General features: G+C 56.5%; 2 protein-coding genes across 4 annotated transcripts in view; both read right to left on the bottom strand.

Moving 5' to 3' along the window:
* Positions 1 to 9,254: 9,254 nt before the first annotated feature.
* Positions 9,255 to 10,561, bottom strand: OVCA2 (OVCA2 serine hydrolase domain containing). Its single transcript, XM_084651364.1, has one exon. It carries the CDS (start codon positions 10,524 to 10,526, stop codon positions 9,807 to 9,809), a length of 720 nt encoding a protein of 239 aa, XP_084507490.1. The 5' UTR covers positions 10,527 to 10,561; the 3' UTR covers positions 9,255 to 9,806.
* A 2,224-nt stretch (positions 10,562 to 12,785) lies between these two features.
* DPH1 (diphthamide biosynthesis 1) overlaps positions 12,786 to 17,471 on the bottom strand; it is a 53,793-nt gene continuing 49,107 nt past the window's right edge. For 2 of the 3 annotated variants that reach the window (XM_084650796.1, XM_084650798.1), the window contains exons 10-12: positions 16,721 to 16,799; positions 15,709 to 15,843; positions 12,786 to 13,787 (exon numbers count right to left, since the gene is read on the bottom strand). In XM_084650796.1, coding sequence (XP_084506922.1) covers positions 13,683 to 13,787; positions 15,709 to 15,843; positions 16,721 to 16,799 — 319 coding nt within the window. In that variant the 3' untranslated portion in view covers positions 12,786 to 13,682. The remainder of the gene's footprint in view (positions 13,788 to 15,708; positions 15,844 to 16,720; positions 16,800 to 17,471) is intronic. The other variant, XM_084650797.1, reaches the window with a different exon arrangement.

The raw sequence follows: 17,471 nt of genomic DNA, 5'->3' as shown, positions 1-17,471 counted from the left end.
GCTCATTTGCATATGCTAATCGCCATGGGCGGCGGGGCTCCGCATTTGGGGCTCGCTCTGCGCGTGCATCGCCCGGCCCCGCCCCGTGCCCCCCGCCCGCGCCTCCGCACGAGCCCTGGGCGCCCGCTCGCCCGGCCGGGCCCCAGCGAAGCGCACCCGCCAGGGCGGCCCTGCCCCCGGTAGGGGCTGGCGATGCCCGGGGGGCACGAGGGCCGCGCCGTGGGCGTTGCCTCTCCCGGCCCTGGCCCCTGGCCGGCCCCCTGCTTTGGCTCCTGGGCTGAAGGCTGCAAGCCTCAGTGCTCCGGCCTCCTCGGCCACTGACTAGGGGACTTGGGTCTGGCCTTCTCGGCCTCAGTTTCCCCATAATAAAACGGGGAGGCGAGGTTACTTACTTCTACACTAACACGTTCTCTGAGAAGTTCTTTCCCTATCAGGGCTCCACTTGAGGTGCCCACATGCCCACCTGTCCTGGCTTGGCGCTCGTTGGCTTGTCGTGCCCCTTGGGCCCCAGCTGCCCTTGCTCTGGTCTGAGGGCCTGTAGGGAAAGATGGCCCTACCCCCCTGTCGTTCCGTCTCAGCAAGACCCCCGGCCTGTGAAGCAGAAGGGAGGGAGAGCCGGTCCTGGTGCACCGATGGGGACAACACATTCCGAAGAACCCTAGTTCCCGTATACAGAACATCTCCTTTGTTTTTAGGTAGTTGTCCCTACAGGTGCACCACTTCATGTGACTCCTGAGCCAAGCCCACACTACGGCGGTGGGTCCTGAGGAGTAGGATCTAATCCTGATTGGAGGACAGCATCTGCTCTGGGAAGATGGATGATAGCACAGCACTTGGAAAGGTGTGAATAGATGTTCAGCTGCAGCCTTACAGATGTCCAAAATGGTTCCTAAGTACAGCCTTATGTGGCCCATGCCCTGGTAGTGTGAGCTGTAACCCCTGGAGCAGGATGTGATCAGGACATGGCATAACAGAATACAATCCAAGACCCCTTTAGATAGTGTAAGTCAGAAAAGTGAGTTAGCAAGCTATCTAAGGGACACTGTGAGGCTCTGTCTCAGGCCCCAGGCAGCTGAAAAGGAACTGGAGTGATGGCACATCTACCCTTCCCTATATCCTCAGACTGACACATGAGGCTGTGTAAGGCATAGACTTGGACACTGCTGCTGAGAATCTCCAAAGGCACACGGACACCCACGTGCACCCAAAGAGGAGCACCCATAAGGACAACTACTTGGAGAAGAATAATCCTTCTTCTGGGTGGGGCCTGGTGGATTTGAAGATGGCAAGTGCTCTTCTAGCTTCTGTCACAGAGGAGCTGTAAAGAGGAAGTATATTACACCCACAAAAAGAAAAGGAGTACTTGTGGCACCTTAGAGACTAACCAATTTATTTGAGCATAAGCTTTCGTGAGCTACAGCTCACTTCATCGGATGCATCCATTTTTTCATGCTTTGTGTGTATAAAAAGATCTTCTATACTTTCCACAGGATGCATCCGATGAAGTGAGCTGTAGCTCACGAAAGCTTATGCTCAGATAAATTGGTTAGTCTCTAAGGTGGCACAAGTCCTCCTTTTCTTTTTGTGAATACAGACTAACACGGCTGCTACTCTGAAACCTGTCATTACACCCACAGTTTAGCAATGCTGTCCACACCCATCCAGCTATCGGCTCTGTCCAACTCTCATGGCTCATCTATCAGACAGCTACGCCCGTGTCTCTCTCCCATGGAGGCAAACCATGAACTGGGTCTCTGATACTAGCCTGTGTGACGCTCTCTGTAGTGGGTCATGTCTTTTGGGTATTGCTCAACCCTGACATTAAACTTGATGAGAGGTGGCCAAGTTGTTGTCAAACCATTACAGACATGAAAGGCCGCAAGGCTGCTCCAGAGAGCAAGTTGGGATTTTCTCCCTCCCCTAACAGTCCTGCTCTTAAACTCAACCTCCAAGTGTCAAATCGAGCAACTGAAATCTAGTTGCATCTGCTACTAAGTTATTTGCAGTAAAAATGTGGAGGCCTTGATTCTGTCTAAACCCACTGCACCAGCTCCCCAAACCACCTTTCAGTAACAGTGAATTTGCACTTGGCTAGGTCAGCTAACGCCGGGCCGTGGACTGAGGTAGATACCCAAGGGCCGGGGTGGCCAACCTGTGGCTCCGGAGCCACATGCGGCCCCTTGTCCAGGCACCGACTCCGGGGCTGGAGTTACAGGCGCCAACTTTCCAATGTGCCGGGGGGGGCTCCCTGCTCAACCCCTGGCTCTGCCCCAGGCCCTGCCCCCACCCCACCCCTTCCCGCCCCCTCCTCTGAGCCTGCAGTGCCCTCACTCCCCCGCCCCAGCCTCCTGCATTCCATGAAACGGCTGAGCGGGAAGGAAGGGGAGGTGCTGATCGAGGGGGCTGCTGGTGGGTGGGAGGCTTTGGGAAACAGGAGAGGGGGTGCTGATGGGGGGCTTTTACTGTGGCTCTTTGGCCATGTACATTGGTAAATTCTGGCTCCTTCTCAGGCTCAGGCTGGCCACCCCTGCCCAAGGGGATCATGAAGAGGATGAAGGCTTTAGGGGTTTTGTACCCTCTCCTCCCTGGGAACATTAGCTTTCCCTCCAGCACAAACCTCATGACGACACAAGCAAGCTCTTGTCTAAAGCACTGGTTTTCAACCTGTGGTCCATGGACCCCTGGGGGACCGCAGACTATGCCTAAGATTTCCAAAGGGGTCCGCATCTCCATTCAGAATTTTTTAGGAATCCACAAATGAAAAAAAGGTTGAAAACCAGTGGTCTAAAGCCTGAATCATTCCTGCTCTCTTATGGGCCAATCCAAGACCCAGTCAAACCAGCGGGAGGGATTTCATCTGCTAGAGTGGGTTGAATCAGGCTCTAGAAGTATTTTTCAGAGGAAGGAAAATCCTTAGGATCTTCAAATCACTTCCCTAAATAAAGGCCCTTCATGGAGAGGAAGGTAGGGGTTACCCAGACAACATACAGCACCATGCACAAAGGCACTGGAAGAACTGCAAAAGTGAGGAGAGCAACTCAGAATGCCACTCATGCACATTTGATCTGGCCATCCGTCCCCCACACAGTCATCCCAGAAGAGAAGGAGCTCCAACTTTATTTTTCCATCAGGGCTTTAAGCCATAACTTACACAGTGGAGCTAATTTTGCTTTCCAAAGAGTTCTTAAAAATATCATGGATTCTATTAAACTGGAACCCAACTTTCTCTGTTTCCGAGTGGCTGGGAATTCAATACCAAAGGGTAGAGGCAGGCCAGAGGAGGGGAGGGATTTGTGCCTTGTCTCTGCCACAGCTGAGGCTGAATTATCATTTGCTTGTAGCTACTTATGGTCTGTGACAGGACTCACTTGTTTCTGCACTGGGATTCTGCCACCTATTCCTGCCCTAAAAAGCAGCCCATCTAAAAGAAAAATGACTCAATAAAAAGTGTATTACCTTGTCCGTATGCACATCAGCTATTACTTGAATCACCATGGACATCAGAGAAAGTACAAATTTGACTGATTGAGCCCCCCCTTCCCAAGGCACTTCTGCAGTCTCAACATAATGCTAACATAGAAATACATAATAAAAGCCTCGGGTTTGGTTTTGTTTTTACCTGGGTGCAATTAAGAGACAGGTGCACAGACCCCTATTTAGCAGCAGAAGGTGGTCAGGCCTGGAGCGTCCTGCCTTCCTTGTTCTCTCCTGTGTTGGGAAAGTGTCTTTTTCCCCAACTTGTCTCTGCACAAAGGGACCAAGAAATGACTGCTTCTCTGCTGTGCTCCTGGAAGAGGGCTGCTTGAGACAGGAGCACAGGGGTCTCTTGGTCAGAGGAGATACGGTTCTAGGGCCGTATTTCCCCTAGAGTACAGCCTGGTGGCCCACCCTCCCTTTGGTTTTACTAGAGCTGCAGCGAGAATCTGGCTTTTTCAGAGTCGGTGTCTTTATGTAGCACATGCTTTTGTTACCATCTGACAGCTCTTGGCTGAGTGGCCTTTGTGATTTAGCCATGTGTTTATCCCAGCTCGTGGCCCAGCCCAGCATGAGTTTCCATGGAAAACTTCCATCGAAAACAAGGAGAAAGGGAGCTGAAGCAAGAGTGACTCAGACACAACTGGAAGATTCTGTGGGTTAAATGTGGGAGGAGGAGATATTTTATTTGAGACCATGTGTCTTTGCTCCTTGCCAAATGCAGACAACAGGGGCAGGGAATGACCTCGTCTCTCCACACCTGCCTGCCTGCAGTGATTCAACATGACTCCCCTCTGCAACATACACTCCTTCCTTCCTGTCCACATCCCCCTTTAAGTTTCCTCTCTGCCCCCTCTGCTCAACACTTTTCTCCCCACTCTGCATGCATTTTCTCCTGTCTGCCCCCTTCCGGGCTGAGGAAATGGTTCCAAATACATTCCAGGCATACAGACAAGCTTGGACTCAGGGGTTTGAGTTGCGTAACTGTCTGTGAAACATGTTGATGATTTCCATTTGTACCATCACCCCAGTCTCATGCGTCAGTCTCATCACGTTGTCAGACACTTACTAGAAGCGCTCTCGTTTATAAGGAAAGGCAAAGAGAGCTGAGTAAGAAGCTCGGCTTGTGGTTCTGGGTTTCGTATCAGCAGTGCCTGGAAACCCCTGGCTCTGTTCAGTATGCACCCCATTGCAGGGGGTCTGGGCTGAATGGCTTTGGCAGATACAGAATTAGCGGGATCAGGAATGGATCTAGACTGGGGACAGTTCATGTTGAAATGGAGAAGGGGTGGGATTGGCTGGAAGTTGTGCCACCGCTGAGAAGGGGGAATAGAGTTAGATAGGTGGAGCCGATGAGGAATGTGGAAGGACACGTGGGGTTTGGAAGGGGATGGGGGAGGTTTCACTGGTTCGGACATTAGTCTCTTCTCTTCAAGCCAAAGTTCTAACTGCCCTACCTATTTCCCCTTCAATACTTTTGACTAGTGGGAGGAGAAGTCTGCAGACCTTTAAATAGGCTCAGTTCAGCTGAGGGGGCAGAGAGAGACTGCTCCCAACAGCAAAAGTGGGGCTTGAAATGACAGCTCTGTTAACGGTAAGAGGCATGCTCAAGCCCTTCTCCTACGCAGAGCCACCATACTGAAGGAGAAGAGAGAAGCAGAGCTTTCACCTATTGCCTGCTGGTCCCATGATAAACATGGGCACGGCTGTGAAGAAGCTCCCACCTTCAGAGACCTAGCTGCTACAAGCTATTGCAGGGAACAGGGCCGCACAACAGAGAACCTTACACTAGTCACTGGTATCATTACACCAGGGCCATTAAGAAGTAAATACAAGCAGCCAAGAGACCAGAGCCATCCAAACCGCTCTGAAAGTCAAACGGTAAAGGACAGCGTGTGAAATATCATTGTCTGGAATCCGTTAGCATTAGTAGTTGAGTCATTCCTTACTGCAACTCAGCTCAGCGAGTCCATTGCACAACTTGCTGGCCCACCCTCTTCCTCCTCAGAGAATAATGCCAACAGGCCTCCTCAGGGAATGCTGTGCTCGTGACAGCAGTACAGTCCTGCAGTCACAGGCTGTGACTGGGCACGCTTCTCCCACACCTCTGCCTCACTGCCATGTCCCAGTGCTGCCACGGACAGCCCCTCTCTAGAAGCCAGGGGAGCTCAGTAGCTATGGCCCATTCAATCCCTGGACTTTCTACCAACAGGCAACTAGCGCCAACAGTGGGAGTGATTTTTGGGATAGATCTTCCTCTATTTCTTTTCCAGTCGCACTCCCCAAAGCTGTTCTGTGCTCCCCTCATACCCAGGCCTTTCCAGAGTGATACTCAAACTCAGGGTTTGAGTCTGAGCCGCAGAGCGGCCCGCATGCATGGAGATGGATCTTTAATATCAGTTTTGTATTGCTGCCCACAGATGAACACACAGCAAGGTAATACCTACTTTACATCAGACAGAGAGTTTTGAAGTTGTATTGTCTAGTTAGTTAAAGGGAGCAGGGAGCCAGGACTCTAGGGTTCCATTTTCAATTCTGCAATGACTCACTGTGTGTCCCTGGGCAAGTCACTTCCCTCTTCTAGTCTGCCGTTAGTGGCACTGACCTTTTGTAAAGCGTTGTGTTATCCTCACATAAAGGGCCAGGTCTGTAAAGGTGTTCAGGCACCTGCAGATAGGCACTTTTGAAAAACCTGCGTAGTACTTAACTCCATGGGAGTTGTAGTGCTTTAAAAAATCCTACTCGGTGCTTAATTGCATCTTCATATGCCCGAATACCTTTACAAACCAGCCCGATTTCTATTTTTGAAGAGAAGCAGGTACCAGAGACCTAAGAGGCATGTACAGATCCTTACCACACACAGCTTTGGTTCAGTTCTGTTCAGGGTACAAGTGAAAGTTGGTATGGTGCTTTCTTCCTGGTCCCCCTTGCTCCACCCTGACAAGAGCTGTAGGATAAGGGGCTGCAGGTGAGAGTTGATATGCACTAGCCTGTACTATTTAGCACAGGGCTAAAGATAAAGAGGCATGTCAAGCTCTGTTGTGTTTGTCTGGAGAACCCAGTAGGGACAGGAGGCAGTTGCTACACTGCAGCTTGGGGGAAGGAGTTCCTCCCTTATTGATTAATCCATGAAAATTGCTGCAGACACTCGTAGCCAGAGTGTGAAAAATTACATCTTTGAAATAATTGACTCAAACTTGGTTTCTGCAAAGTGCTTGTCCAGCTGCACCCTTTTCATATTAAGAACAGCTCAGCGGAACGAGGAACACCAAAACAAAGAGCATCTAACTGTTCTCGTCTCACTCTGAAATACGGGCTACCCAAGAGTTTGAGCCCCCCCTTAGAGCAGAGCTACTTCTACTGTGCGTGCAGCACTCCCTACGTCCCATCTCAAAAGCCTTTAGAAAGCTGAACCTGACTCGGAAGGAACATGGGGAAGTTGTGGCAGCTTGTCTGCCTGCGGTGGAGAAGGGCAGGTCTCCCTTTCACTGAATCCTCTCTGCTGGCACCTGGGTGACACCCTCCTACGCAATGGCTCAACGCTTGCAACACATTCACAGCAGAGTTATGTGTGCGCAGAACCCACTGCTGGTATAGATTCAGATCTGATCTTGAGCTGGGAAAACCATGGCCCTCTGCTGGCTGAAGCCAGACCTGCCACTGTATTGTCACCATCCTCTATCAGACAGAATCATACCTGCAAATGCTGGTTCTCTCACCTCCCTTGCTTGGCTCACCCATAGGATGTATCTTGGTACTATGGAGATCATGGAGAATGACTTTTAGCTCAAGCAATTTTGGAAGTGGCCATCTCACAGTCTGTTCCTTATAGTCACAGGGGTGTGATTTATCCATTTACTACAGTGACTGAACTGTGGCCACCAGTCAGGGTGGATAGTTTTAAATCCTACAATTAGCACAGCTACCATGAGAGGGCAAAATGCTCCTGTCACAGCAACCCAAGGCACTTTAGCATAGATCTGCCTACCACCCTGATAGTTGCAGGACTCTTTCTACCCTCACCTAGATCTACAAATACATCAGCAGTACTGTGTGGTCTTCAAGGATCATTCCTGGACAACATTATCATCTCCCCCTTACAGCAACAACTGGGATTTCTTCACTTGCCCTGCAGCTGCCAAGATACCACCTCTGATACCACAATACTGTCCTGTTAGTCTCTAGCACAGGGGTGGGCAAACTATGGCCCGCAGGCCGGATCTGGCCCCTCAGGGCTTTGGATCCAGCCTGCAACACTGCCACCTCTGTGCCGCCGCTCCCAGAAGCGGCTGGCACCACATCCTTGTTGCCCCTAGTGCGGGGGGCAGAGGGCTCCATGCGTTACACTCGCCTCCAGGCACCGATCCCCGCAGCTCCCATTGGCCAGGAACAGGGAAGCGTGGCCCATGGGAGCTTCAGGGGAGGTACCTGGAGGCATGGCAAGAGCAGTGCGTGGAGCCCCCTGCCCCCAGGGGCCTTAGTGCCAGCTGCTTCCGGGAGCAGCACGGGGCCAGGGCAGGCAGACAGGGAGCCTGCCCTAGCACTGGTGAGTGTTGCTGCCGCTCCAGGCAAGTAGCACCAGTCTGGAACCTGAACCTCTCCTGTACCCCACACCCCAACTCCTTGTCCTGAGCCTCCTGCTGCACCCCACACACCTCCTGCACCCCAACCCCCTGCCCTGAGCCCCCTCATACACCCCACACTCCTCCTCTGCCCCAACCCCTTGCCCTGAGCCTCTTCCTGCACACCACACTCCCTCCCACTCCCTACCACACCCCAACCCCCTGCCCCTGCATGCAATTTCCCCACCCAGATGTGGCCCTCAGGCCAAAAAGTTTGCCCACCCCTGACCTAGCAGAAGGTATGAATCTCATCTGGGAACTGGGGCATCATCATCACTGTGAGGTATAACTGTGAAGTTATCTCTTCTGTTGAGAGAGACAGGTTGTGTTGTTCTGGAACAGGTGTTTTCAGAGAAAAACCTTTTAACAGAAGCTCTTGACTCAGACTCTTTTCAGGGAAGTATCCTTGGCCTCAGATACAGCAGACTCCACTTCAAGAGTGGCTAGTACAACCAGTGTGAGAAGCCCAGCAGGACCCCCAACCCTCCCCCCTCTTTTCCCCCCTGGAACTGTATGTTCCAGGAAAATGTCTAAGCCAAAGATCTGGCCTAGGTTTGGCAAGCAGGACTCTCACACTCCAAAGTTCTTCCTTTGAGAAAATGCACTTGGTATGGGACAAACTGCAAGGAGTGAAATTAAATCTAGCTCCTCAGGGCCGGATGTGCACAAGAACTTCTTAGCTAAGAGGGGGAATGTACCAAATGCCTTGGCACCAGCAGAGGGGCAGATGGGATCTTTTCTAGAGCTAGAAAGTAGCAGCTTTGCACCAAGTTTGGCCAAGTAGCTGGTTTTCTTTGTGGGGACCACTATTGGGCATAAAGGCTGTGCAAGACCCCATTGCTCTGCACCAACCTCTCATTCTGTGTCTCAGAGCAGCCAGAGAAGTCTCCATAGAGACCACAAGAAAAAACTACATCACAGACTTGTGTGGCCTTTCCATTACAAGGCTCCTCATGCTAGTGCTTTGATGCTCTACAAAATGAGATTGCAGAAGATGGGAAAGATGTAAAGAGCGAAGGCAGGGAGGATTTAATATTCTCCTGCGTTATTTCTCCAAAGAAATTCTGTATCTGAAGTGAGGCAGCAAATGCCCCGTCCTTAGCCCATCCAAGTGGCAGGAGAACATAGAGACCTTTGGAGCCTATGCAGACACATGGATGACAGCTCAACTGGAGTTCCATTTATTATGGATTATATCACCAAACATGCATCTCCTGTGACCGAACTCCACCTGTCCTCACATCTTCTATGCTATAAGACCCATGATAAGAGTTGTAGATTTTTAACACCAGAAATAGTCTGACCATTTAGTTTGTCCTCCAGCATAACACAAAACATTGAATTTCAACCAGTGATTCCCGCATCAAACCTCTGGCTTCAAGAGTTTTGTTTATAAAGCCATCTAGTATTGATTTAGATTCCATGTGCCAGAGAATCCGCCACAACCCGAGGTAAAATGGTCCAATGGTTGTTACTGTGTTAAAAATGTGCCTTATTTCTAACGTTCATTTGTCTGGCTTCAGCTTCTAATCACTGGATCTTATTATAATTTACCTGCTAGATTAAAGAGCCCTCTGCTAATCAGAAATCTTCTCCCCCAGTAGGTACTGGTGGACTGATCGCATCACCTCAACTTTCTCTTGGGTCATCTAAGTAAACAGAGCTCCTTTGCTCTCCTCCCTCCACGCCCAAGGGCAGGTCCCGCCTCTTCTATTTCAAAAACTTCGCCAGGAACTCAAGATAGGCTCTCTTCTGGGGCGCAGAGGCAGGAACGAAGTGTCCCCCCGGGTGGGTAAGGACTGCGGGATCAACGAAGCGGGCAGCCAGCTCTCTGCTCCGCGCTGGGGGGATGACCCGGTCCGCGTCGCCCAGGACGTGGAGCGAGGGCACGGCGATGGGCTCCCGGTCGCCGCTGCTCTCGAAGCCGGCGACCAGAACGGCGAACTGGAACGGGAACCGCGCGTCCCCGCGCTGCTTCAGGGCGCACACACGGGCCACCAGAGCCGCGCCCTGGCTGAAGCCCAGCAGCCCGTCGAAGGGCCCGTGGGCCGCGAAGGCCCCGGCCACGGCTTCCAGGGACTCCTCCAGGCCCTGGCAAGGGGCGGCTTCCTCGCGGGCCCCGAGCGCCCCCTCCCGAGGCCTGGGGAACCACCAGCAGCGGGGATCGGCGTCCTGCGGGGACGGAGAGCAGCGGGCGCCGGGGCCGCCCGGCCCGGGAACCCCGCAGCCGGCGAGCCGGTCCCCGGGCCCCGCCGCGACCCCGGGCTCGGGCTCGGGCCCCGGCCCCGCCGGGTGGGGCGCGCTCACGGTCACCAGCTCCGCGCGGCCCCGCAGCGCTTTGCGCAGCGCCCCGGTCCGCGCGTGGAAGCTGCGCTGGTTCTGGCCGTAGCCATGGAGACCCAGCAGCCGCAGCGGCTTCCCCCCAGACATGGCGGTCACCGAAACCGGATATCCGGCTTTCAAACAGGAAAATACGGCAGCCCCGCCTGCCGGAAACGCCTCTGCCCCTAGCTCGGGGCGGAACTAGCGTTGCCATGGAGCCGAATGCGGGTTTTCATTGGCCAGCGGGTGCTGAAGAGCGGAGCCGGGGGGGTCCCGCTGGGCTGTCAGGCCTGGGACAGGAGCCCCCAGCCCCGCCCCGCCCCCTGCGCCAGGTCGAGGCCGAGCCCGCATTGTTCTCAGGACCCCCGCCCCGCCCCGCCCCCCCTGGCTGGGGGCCCGGCCCCGCCCCGCGGCCCCAGGACCCTGTTGGCGGCGCGGCGGGCTCCCCCGGAGCAGCACAAGCCATGACCCCCCCGGGCTGTCAGCCCTGGGGCAGGGCCTAGCTCCGGGCACCAGGCGGGGCAGAAGAGCCGTGGGGCAGGGGCAGGCTGGGGGCCGCGGGTCCGGAGCGAGGGGGCCTGGCAACGCCCATGACGGGGTAGCGGGGGGCTGTGGGTCTGGAGTGAGGGGGCCTGGCAAAGCCCATGGCGGGGTAGCGGGGGGCTGCAGGTCTGGAGCGAGGGGGCCTGGCAACGCCCATGACGGGGTAGCGGGGGGCTGTGGGTCTGGAGCGAGGGGGCCTGGCAACGCCCATGGCGGGGTAGCGGGGGGCTGCGGGTCTGGAGCGAGGGGGACTGGCAAAGCCCATGGCGGGGTAGCGGGGGGCTGCGGGTCTGGAGCGAGGGGGCCTGGCAACGCCCATGGCGGGGTAGCGGGGGGCTGCGGGTCTGGAGCGAGGGGGACTGGCAAAGCCCATGGCGGGGTAGCGGGGGGCTGCAGGTCTGGAGCGAGGGGGCCTGGCAACGCCCATGACGGGGTAGCGGGGGGCTGCAGGTCTGGAGCGAGGGGGCCTGGCAACGCCCATGACGGGGTAGCGGGGGGCCGCGGGTCCGGAGCGAGGGGGCCTGGCAACGCCCATGACGGGGTAGCGGGGGGCTGCAGGTCTGGAGCGAGGGGGCCTGGCAAAGCCCATGGCGGGGTAGCGGGGGGCTGCGGGTCTGGAGCGAGGGGGACTGGCAAAGCCCATGGCGGGGTAGCGGGGGGCTGCAGGTCTGGAGCGAGGGGGCCTGGCAACGCCCATGACGGGGTAGCGGGGGGCTGTGGGTCTGGAGTGAGGGGGCCTGGCAAAGCCCATGGCGGGGTAGCGGGGGGCTGCGGGTCTGGAGCGAGGGGGACTGGCAAAGCCCATGACGGGGTAGCGGGGGGCTGCAGGTCTGGAGCGAGGGGGCCTGGCAACGCCCATGACGGGGTAGCGGGGGGCTGTGGGTCTGGAGTGAGGGGGCCTGGCAAAGCCCATGGCGGGGTAGCGGGGGGCTGCAGGTCTGGAGCGAGGGGGACTGGCAAAGCCCATGACGGGGTAGCGGGGGGCTGTGGATCCGTAGCGATGGGGCCTGGCAACGCTCATGACGGGGTAGCGGGGGGCTGTGGATCTGTAGCGATGGGGCCTGGCAACGCCCACGGCAGGGTAGCGGGTGCGGAGCAAGGGGGCCTGGCAAAGCCCACGGCGGGGTAGCGGGGGGCTGTGGGTCTGGAGCGAGGGGGACTGGCAAAGCCCATGACGGGGTAGCGGGGGGCTGCAGGTCTGGAGCGAGGGGGACTGGCAAAGCCCATGACGGGGTAGCGGGGGGCTGTGGTCCAGAGTGAGGGGGCCTGGCAAAGCCCATGGCGGGGTAGCGGGGGGCTGTGGGTCTGGAGCGAGGGGGACTGGCAAAGCCCATGACGGGGTAGCGGGGGGCTGCGGGTCTGGAGCGAGGGGGACTGGCAAAGCCCATGACGGGGTAGCGGGGGGCTGCGGGTCTGGAGCGAGGGGGACTGGCAAAGCCCATGACGGGGTAGCGGGGGGCTGTGGATCCGTAGCGATGGGGCCTGGCAAAGCCCAGGGCGGGGTAGCGGGGGGCTGTGGGTCAGGACTGAGGGGCACCAGCAGAGCTGTGCAGAGGCCCATGGCGGGATAGCCAGGGGCTGTGGGTTCATATAGAGGGGCAGCTACACAACATTGACATCTGGATTCCCTACAGTAATTTTTTTTTTGAAAGCCAGTACGTTTACAGGGCCTGCCCTGTCCCCCTCTTCTGTGAGCCCCTCTCCATCCCTTGCCCCTGCACCATTTATCTCCCTCTGCTCCCCCGAGCAATGCCACTGGTGACAGAGCAAAGACAACCAAGCAAAAGAGGCAAGTTAACATCGGCTCTGGCAGAGACACAGGGCTTGTTTCTCTTCTCCTTTATGTCCATGTAATCAGGAGCAACACTGGGCAGGCACTAGTAATAGCATGTGAAGGCTGCTCTGTGAGTAGAACCAAGGCCCCGGGAGGAGAGTCCACATCTGCCCACATGTCAAAGGCCTCTGGGGCTGGAGGACACTTTATTTCCAAGTTTCAAAGAGGATTTTGCAAACTACGGAAGGTGAAACACAAACTGATAAAGAATCTGTCCCTCCACTGCAACTGGCAAATTTATCAAGGTAACCACAGTATGTAAGTCAGAGTTCACTGCCACCCCCAGACTGAGCCTTGATGTCTGTACACGGGGGCTGAGGCACCGAGGGGAACACAGCAGTGTGTTGGCGTAAAATCAATCTTCCCCAGACAGCAGACAGGGTGCAATCGGAACCTCAGCACTGTTCTCAACTTTGTGCTTCTAAACATCCCCAGTTAGTGAGACTACATCCGAAACCCAGCAGAGTTTAAGGGCCTTGGCGTGCACCATTTCCACCTCTCTGTTGTACACACAGGGCATTTCAATGCAAATTAATCATGGTCTGGGCACAGCTGTTCCTCAATGGGGGGATCTCGGTCCAGTGCCCAGGGAACAGTCCCTATCACAGTAACCACTGCTACAGCTGGTCCTTTCAGGCAGCCTCCGTGGAGACACTTCGGGCTGAATGGGCCAGCCACTGAGAGATGGTTTCCCAGGGCAGTGTGAGAGGGGCCCTGCCACTGCCTACTCTGGGTGCCAGTCAATCAATCTACAGGGCTGTTGAACTGGCCCCTTTCACCAGCTCTGAAGTCAGAGACAGCCCTTCCTGAGAGCAAAGCTGGGTGCGCTTTTTTCCAGGCTGGTAACTGCAGGGCTGTACCTGCCAATATCCCCATGGCTTGGGGGTTCAGGGGTGCTGTGGCTGCACTGGGGCCTTGTCTTGACAGCTGCAGTCGGTGCATTGCTTCCCCACACCAGCATCCACTGGTACCAAAGGTTCAGGCAGCTTCTTCTATGGCCGAGAGAGAGAGAGACCATTCAGAAGAGCATCCAACCCCAGGATTCTGCCAGTACCATCCTATCACCATGCCTGCTCCCTAGTCCCAGCTGCTGCCCTTGAAACACACCTGCCCCACTCCCCTTGTGGCCCCTATTAGGTTATCTTGGTCTCCTTTCCATCCCCTGCAGAAAGCTCAAGTACTGGAAGTCGTGTTCCCAGAGTGGATTTATGGGCACGCTAAGCCTCCCCTCTCATTTCCTAGGCAGATGACACCAATAAATGCTCCTGCATTGCCCTACGGTGAACAAGTGACAGGCTGTGACACAGCCCTTTGTGCTGCTTCTGCTTATCACACTCCAGACAGGCACTGAGCAGCTGCCACTTGTTACAGAAACAGCTACAATAACTCAGAGGAGTGCCTGCTCCCAGTCCCATATCTCAGCGGGAACAGCCGATACAGATCAGAGAAGACTGCTGCTTCTCATAGCCACTCCAGTCCTGCTGGCCCCTTAAATCACTTCCCAGAAAGTCCTCTAGACACCAGCTCCTTGTGCTGGGGTATTGTGACATACCCAGCGAGAGTGGGGAGCCCTGGTCTGAGCCTACCCCAGAGAGCATCCAACTCTGCCACACATGGTGGGGAGCGGGAGCATTGACTAGTGGGGTGAGCTGGCTCAGCAATGACCCCAGAGGACTCTGCCAGGCCTGCTCCACCCCAGAGGGAGCTGACCTCTTGGGAAGCCACAGCAAGGAAAGCTGCTCAGCATCCCTGCCACAGACTCCCTCTGACACACACAGCCGCAGCATGGGGCCAGCACTGGAATGGGCTTTGGATTTGGAGCTTGAGGCTGGAAGTCCTGGGTCCATTTGCCACATGACCTTAGGTGAAAGTCTGTGCCCCTTTCCAGGCCAATGGGGAGGGCAAGGGATGGGGGCAGATCCGGCTGCTGAGTGCTGGACCAGTGCCAAGCATTTCATTATCACCAGCCACTGGCTGGAGCCACTGGGTGGTGCTCTCCGCACACGTCGCAGCACAGGCTGAGGGGTGGCTTCCTTCGCCAACAGGAAAACCCGAAACCCAGAGAAGCAGGAATTAAACCTGTCCCAAGGGCTGGTATCTCACAGAATCATAGAATACCAGGGTTGGAAGGGACCTCAGGAGGTCATCTAGTCCACGACCCTGCTCAAAGCAGGACCAATCCCCACTTTTTGCCCCGATCCCTAAGTGGCCCCCTCAAGGATTGAACTCACCACCCTGGGTTTAGCAGGCCAATGCTCAAACCACTGAGCTATCCCTCCCCCAGAGTCTTGTTGTCCAGGGCTCTGGCACTGTCCCCTCCATCCCTAGGGAGTACTGGGGCACCACCTGGGGACAGAGAAGGGAAAGTGCAGGGCCAGGGCCCAGCTCCCTCCTGCTCCTGGCTTTGTCTGTACCTGTTGTGTGCGGCGCTCTGAGCACCTGCAGTCCTCTGGTGCCTTCTGGTGGCCAGGTGCAGGCAGCACAGGGTGTTTCTCCTGTGCACAGCAGCAGGCCTCCTGACTGCCTACGGCAGGGATCGGCAGCTTTTGGTGCGGGCCCGTCGGGGAAATCCACTGGCGGGCCAGGCCGGTTTGTTTACCTGCAGTGTATGCAGGTTCGGCCGATCGCAGCTCCCACTGGCTGCGGTTTGCCAGTCCAGGCCAATGGGGGCTGCGGGAAGTGGAGGCCAGCACATCCCTCAGCCCACGGGCCACATGCCAAAGGTTGCTGATCCCTGGCCTAGGGTGAAAGGGGAGGGGTGAGGCTCAGGAGGAGCCAAGGCCTTGGCTGGGTCAGGTTTGTGGCCATGTTCCCCAGCATCATCCTAAGAGAAATGGGTCAGGAGGAAGCTTGTGAGAGCTTGTGTCGCCCCAGGGACCCTTCTTCCTTGCAACCCCATTGCAGGTCCCTTACCTGCGTGGGCTGGCTGGTGCCCCTCTGGGACTGGTGGCTGGCATGGTTGACTGTCCAGGGCCCCAGGGACTGGCCGGCGTAGAAATCCATGGGGTAAGTCTGCTGCCACTCGATTTCCTTCAGAGCCACAGCAGCCTGTGGGTGCAAAGTCATGTCACCACAACAAGGGACCCAGCACACAGGGGAGTCGCATGGAGAAGCGACCAGTGTACCAGCCTCTCTCAGCAGGTGCCGGGGGCTCAGACTGCTCCACACATGCACTTTAATGACTTAGCATAATGGCTAGGAGCATTAAACTCCAATCAGAGTCTGCAGCTTTCTGAGGTGCTTGGTACTAAGAGGGCACTGCTGTGGGGAAGCTCGCAGCGCTGGCGTCCCTGGCTGGGCATTGCTGTGGGGAAGCTCGCAGCACTGGGGCTGCACTGCATATTAAATCATGACAGAGCATTAGGAACAATCCAGGTGCTCGCTCTGACGTGGTGGGGGGAGCAGAGACGACTGGGAGCACATGGAGAACGACCCTGCAGCACTCCGTGTGGTGTGGCGGGTGGCTGTGACTGGCCCTCTCACCCGATGGGACACGCAGACCAGGCAGAGAATTACAAACGTGTCCATCAATCTTCCCTAAAATAATGTGCTGCTGGCCCCTTAGTCCCTGTCTGCACTGATGGGGTGGCTTAGTCACAACCAGGCACAAATTTCCCATGCTGTTATTTGCCTGTGCCCGGCTCCTGGAGCCTCTGCCTTCCCCCAGCTCACCTGCCATGGGCCAGGCAGTTGGGGGAGGAGCAGGAGGCATTTGGGGAGCTTGGGGCTGGCCGGGCTGGGCTGGGCTGGGCTGGGGTGCAGCTGATCTGTGCTATGGAACAAGTTCAGCCAAGGGAATGTCCATGCTGGCCCCCGAGCCTTGTCTGTCGGGGTCCACTGACTCCACTCCCTGCAGTGCTGGGCACCGGGGTGAGTCCCTGTCCCACCTCTGCCAAGGCGAGACAGGGTGCCGAGAACTTCTTACCTCATAGGGTGTGAGCAGTGGCTTGCTGAAGGCTCCTCCCCAGTCAATGGAGAGCCGGGGACAAGCCACCTGCACCCACCTGGAAGGGAAGCACAGAAGCCATGTTACCCATTTAGTTCAGGCCAGAGCTGCAGCCAGGGTCTGCTCCCTCCCGCCAACCCGCTGGGCAGGGCCTCGCGCAGCAGCAATGGGAGACTTGCTCATACGCTGCCCGGTGATTCCAGGGGCTCGGAACAGTGCAGCAGGGATGGGGGTCACCTGTGAGCATTGTCGTTGCTGGCATAGCTTGGTCTCCCCCAGCGAGGGTCCCTCTCAGACCCTCTCAGCTCCCTCGGGCGAACAAATCCCCAGTGTGTGTGAGGGCGTAGGCCGCATTCGCTGGGGAGGGCGTTACGTTGCGCCCCGAGTAGCAGCAAAGCTGGAGGCTTTGGGGACCTTTAGTGGCCACCCCCACGTCTGAGGTGCTGCTGCCAGGGCCAGGGGCTTGGCTGTTCAGGGCAGAGGGAGGAAGAGGGGCCTGGCGGACACAAGGGAGCTCTGAAACTACAGAGGCCACAGAGCAAAGGAGGGAGATTCGCAGGCACCTCTCTCTGGGCAGTGGTGCTCATTCCCTGCAGGTCGCTAACCCTGGGGCCCACAGCCAGGAGAAAGGGGGTGACCTGCTTCTGCAGCCACGCCAGGGCCCATTGCAAGGCGAGGGGGGCCTCTGCAGACACTCGCGTGGGAGAGGACGGGGCGGTGCCTGGACAAG

Source organism: Lepidochelys olivacea (genome assembly GCF_965140295.1).
Source record: "Lepidochelys olivacea isolate rLepOli2 genome assembly, chromosome: 17".
In the NCBI taxonomy this organism is placed as follows: domain Eukaryota; kingdom Metazoa; phylum Chordata; order Testudines; family Cheloniidae; genus Lepidochelys; species Lepidochelys olivacea.
Note: the sequence above shows the minus strand (reverse complement) of the source record. Positions and strands in the feature narration are given on the sequence as shown.

Excerpts from the sequence above, each read along its gene's own strand:
- OVCA2 (XM_084651364.1), bottom strand. The coding sequence starts at position 10,526 with ATGTCTGGGGGGAAGCCGCTGCGGCTGCTGGGTCTCCATGGCTACGGC.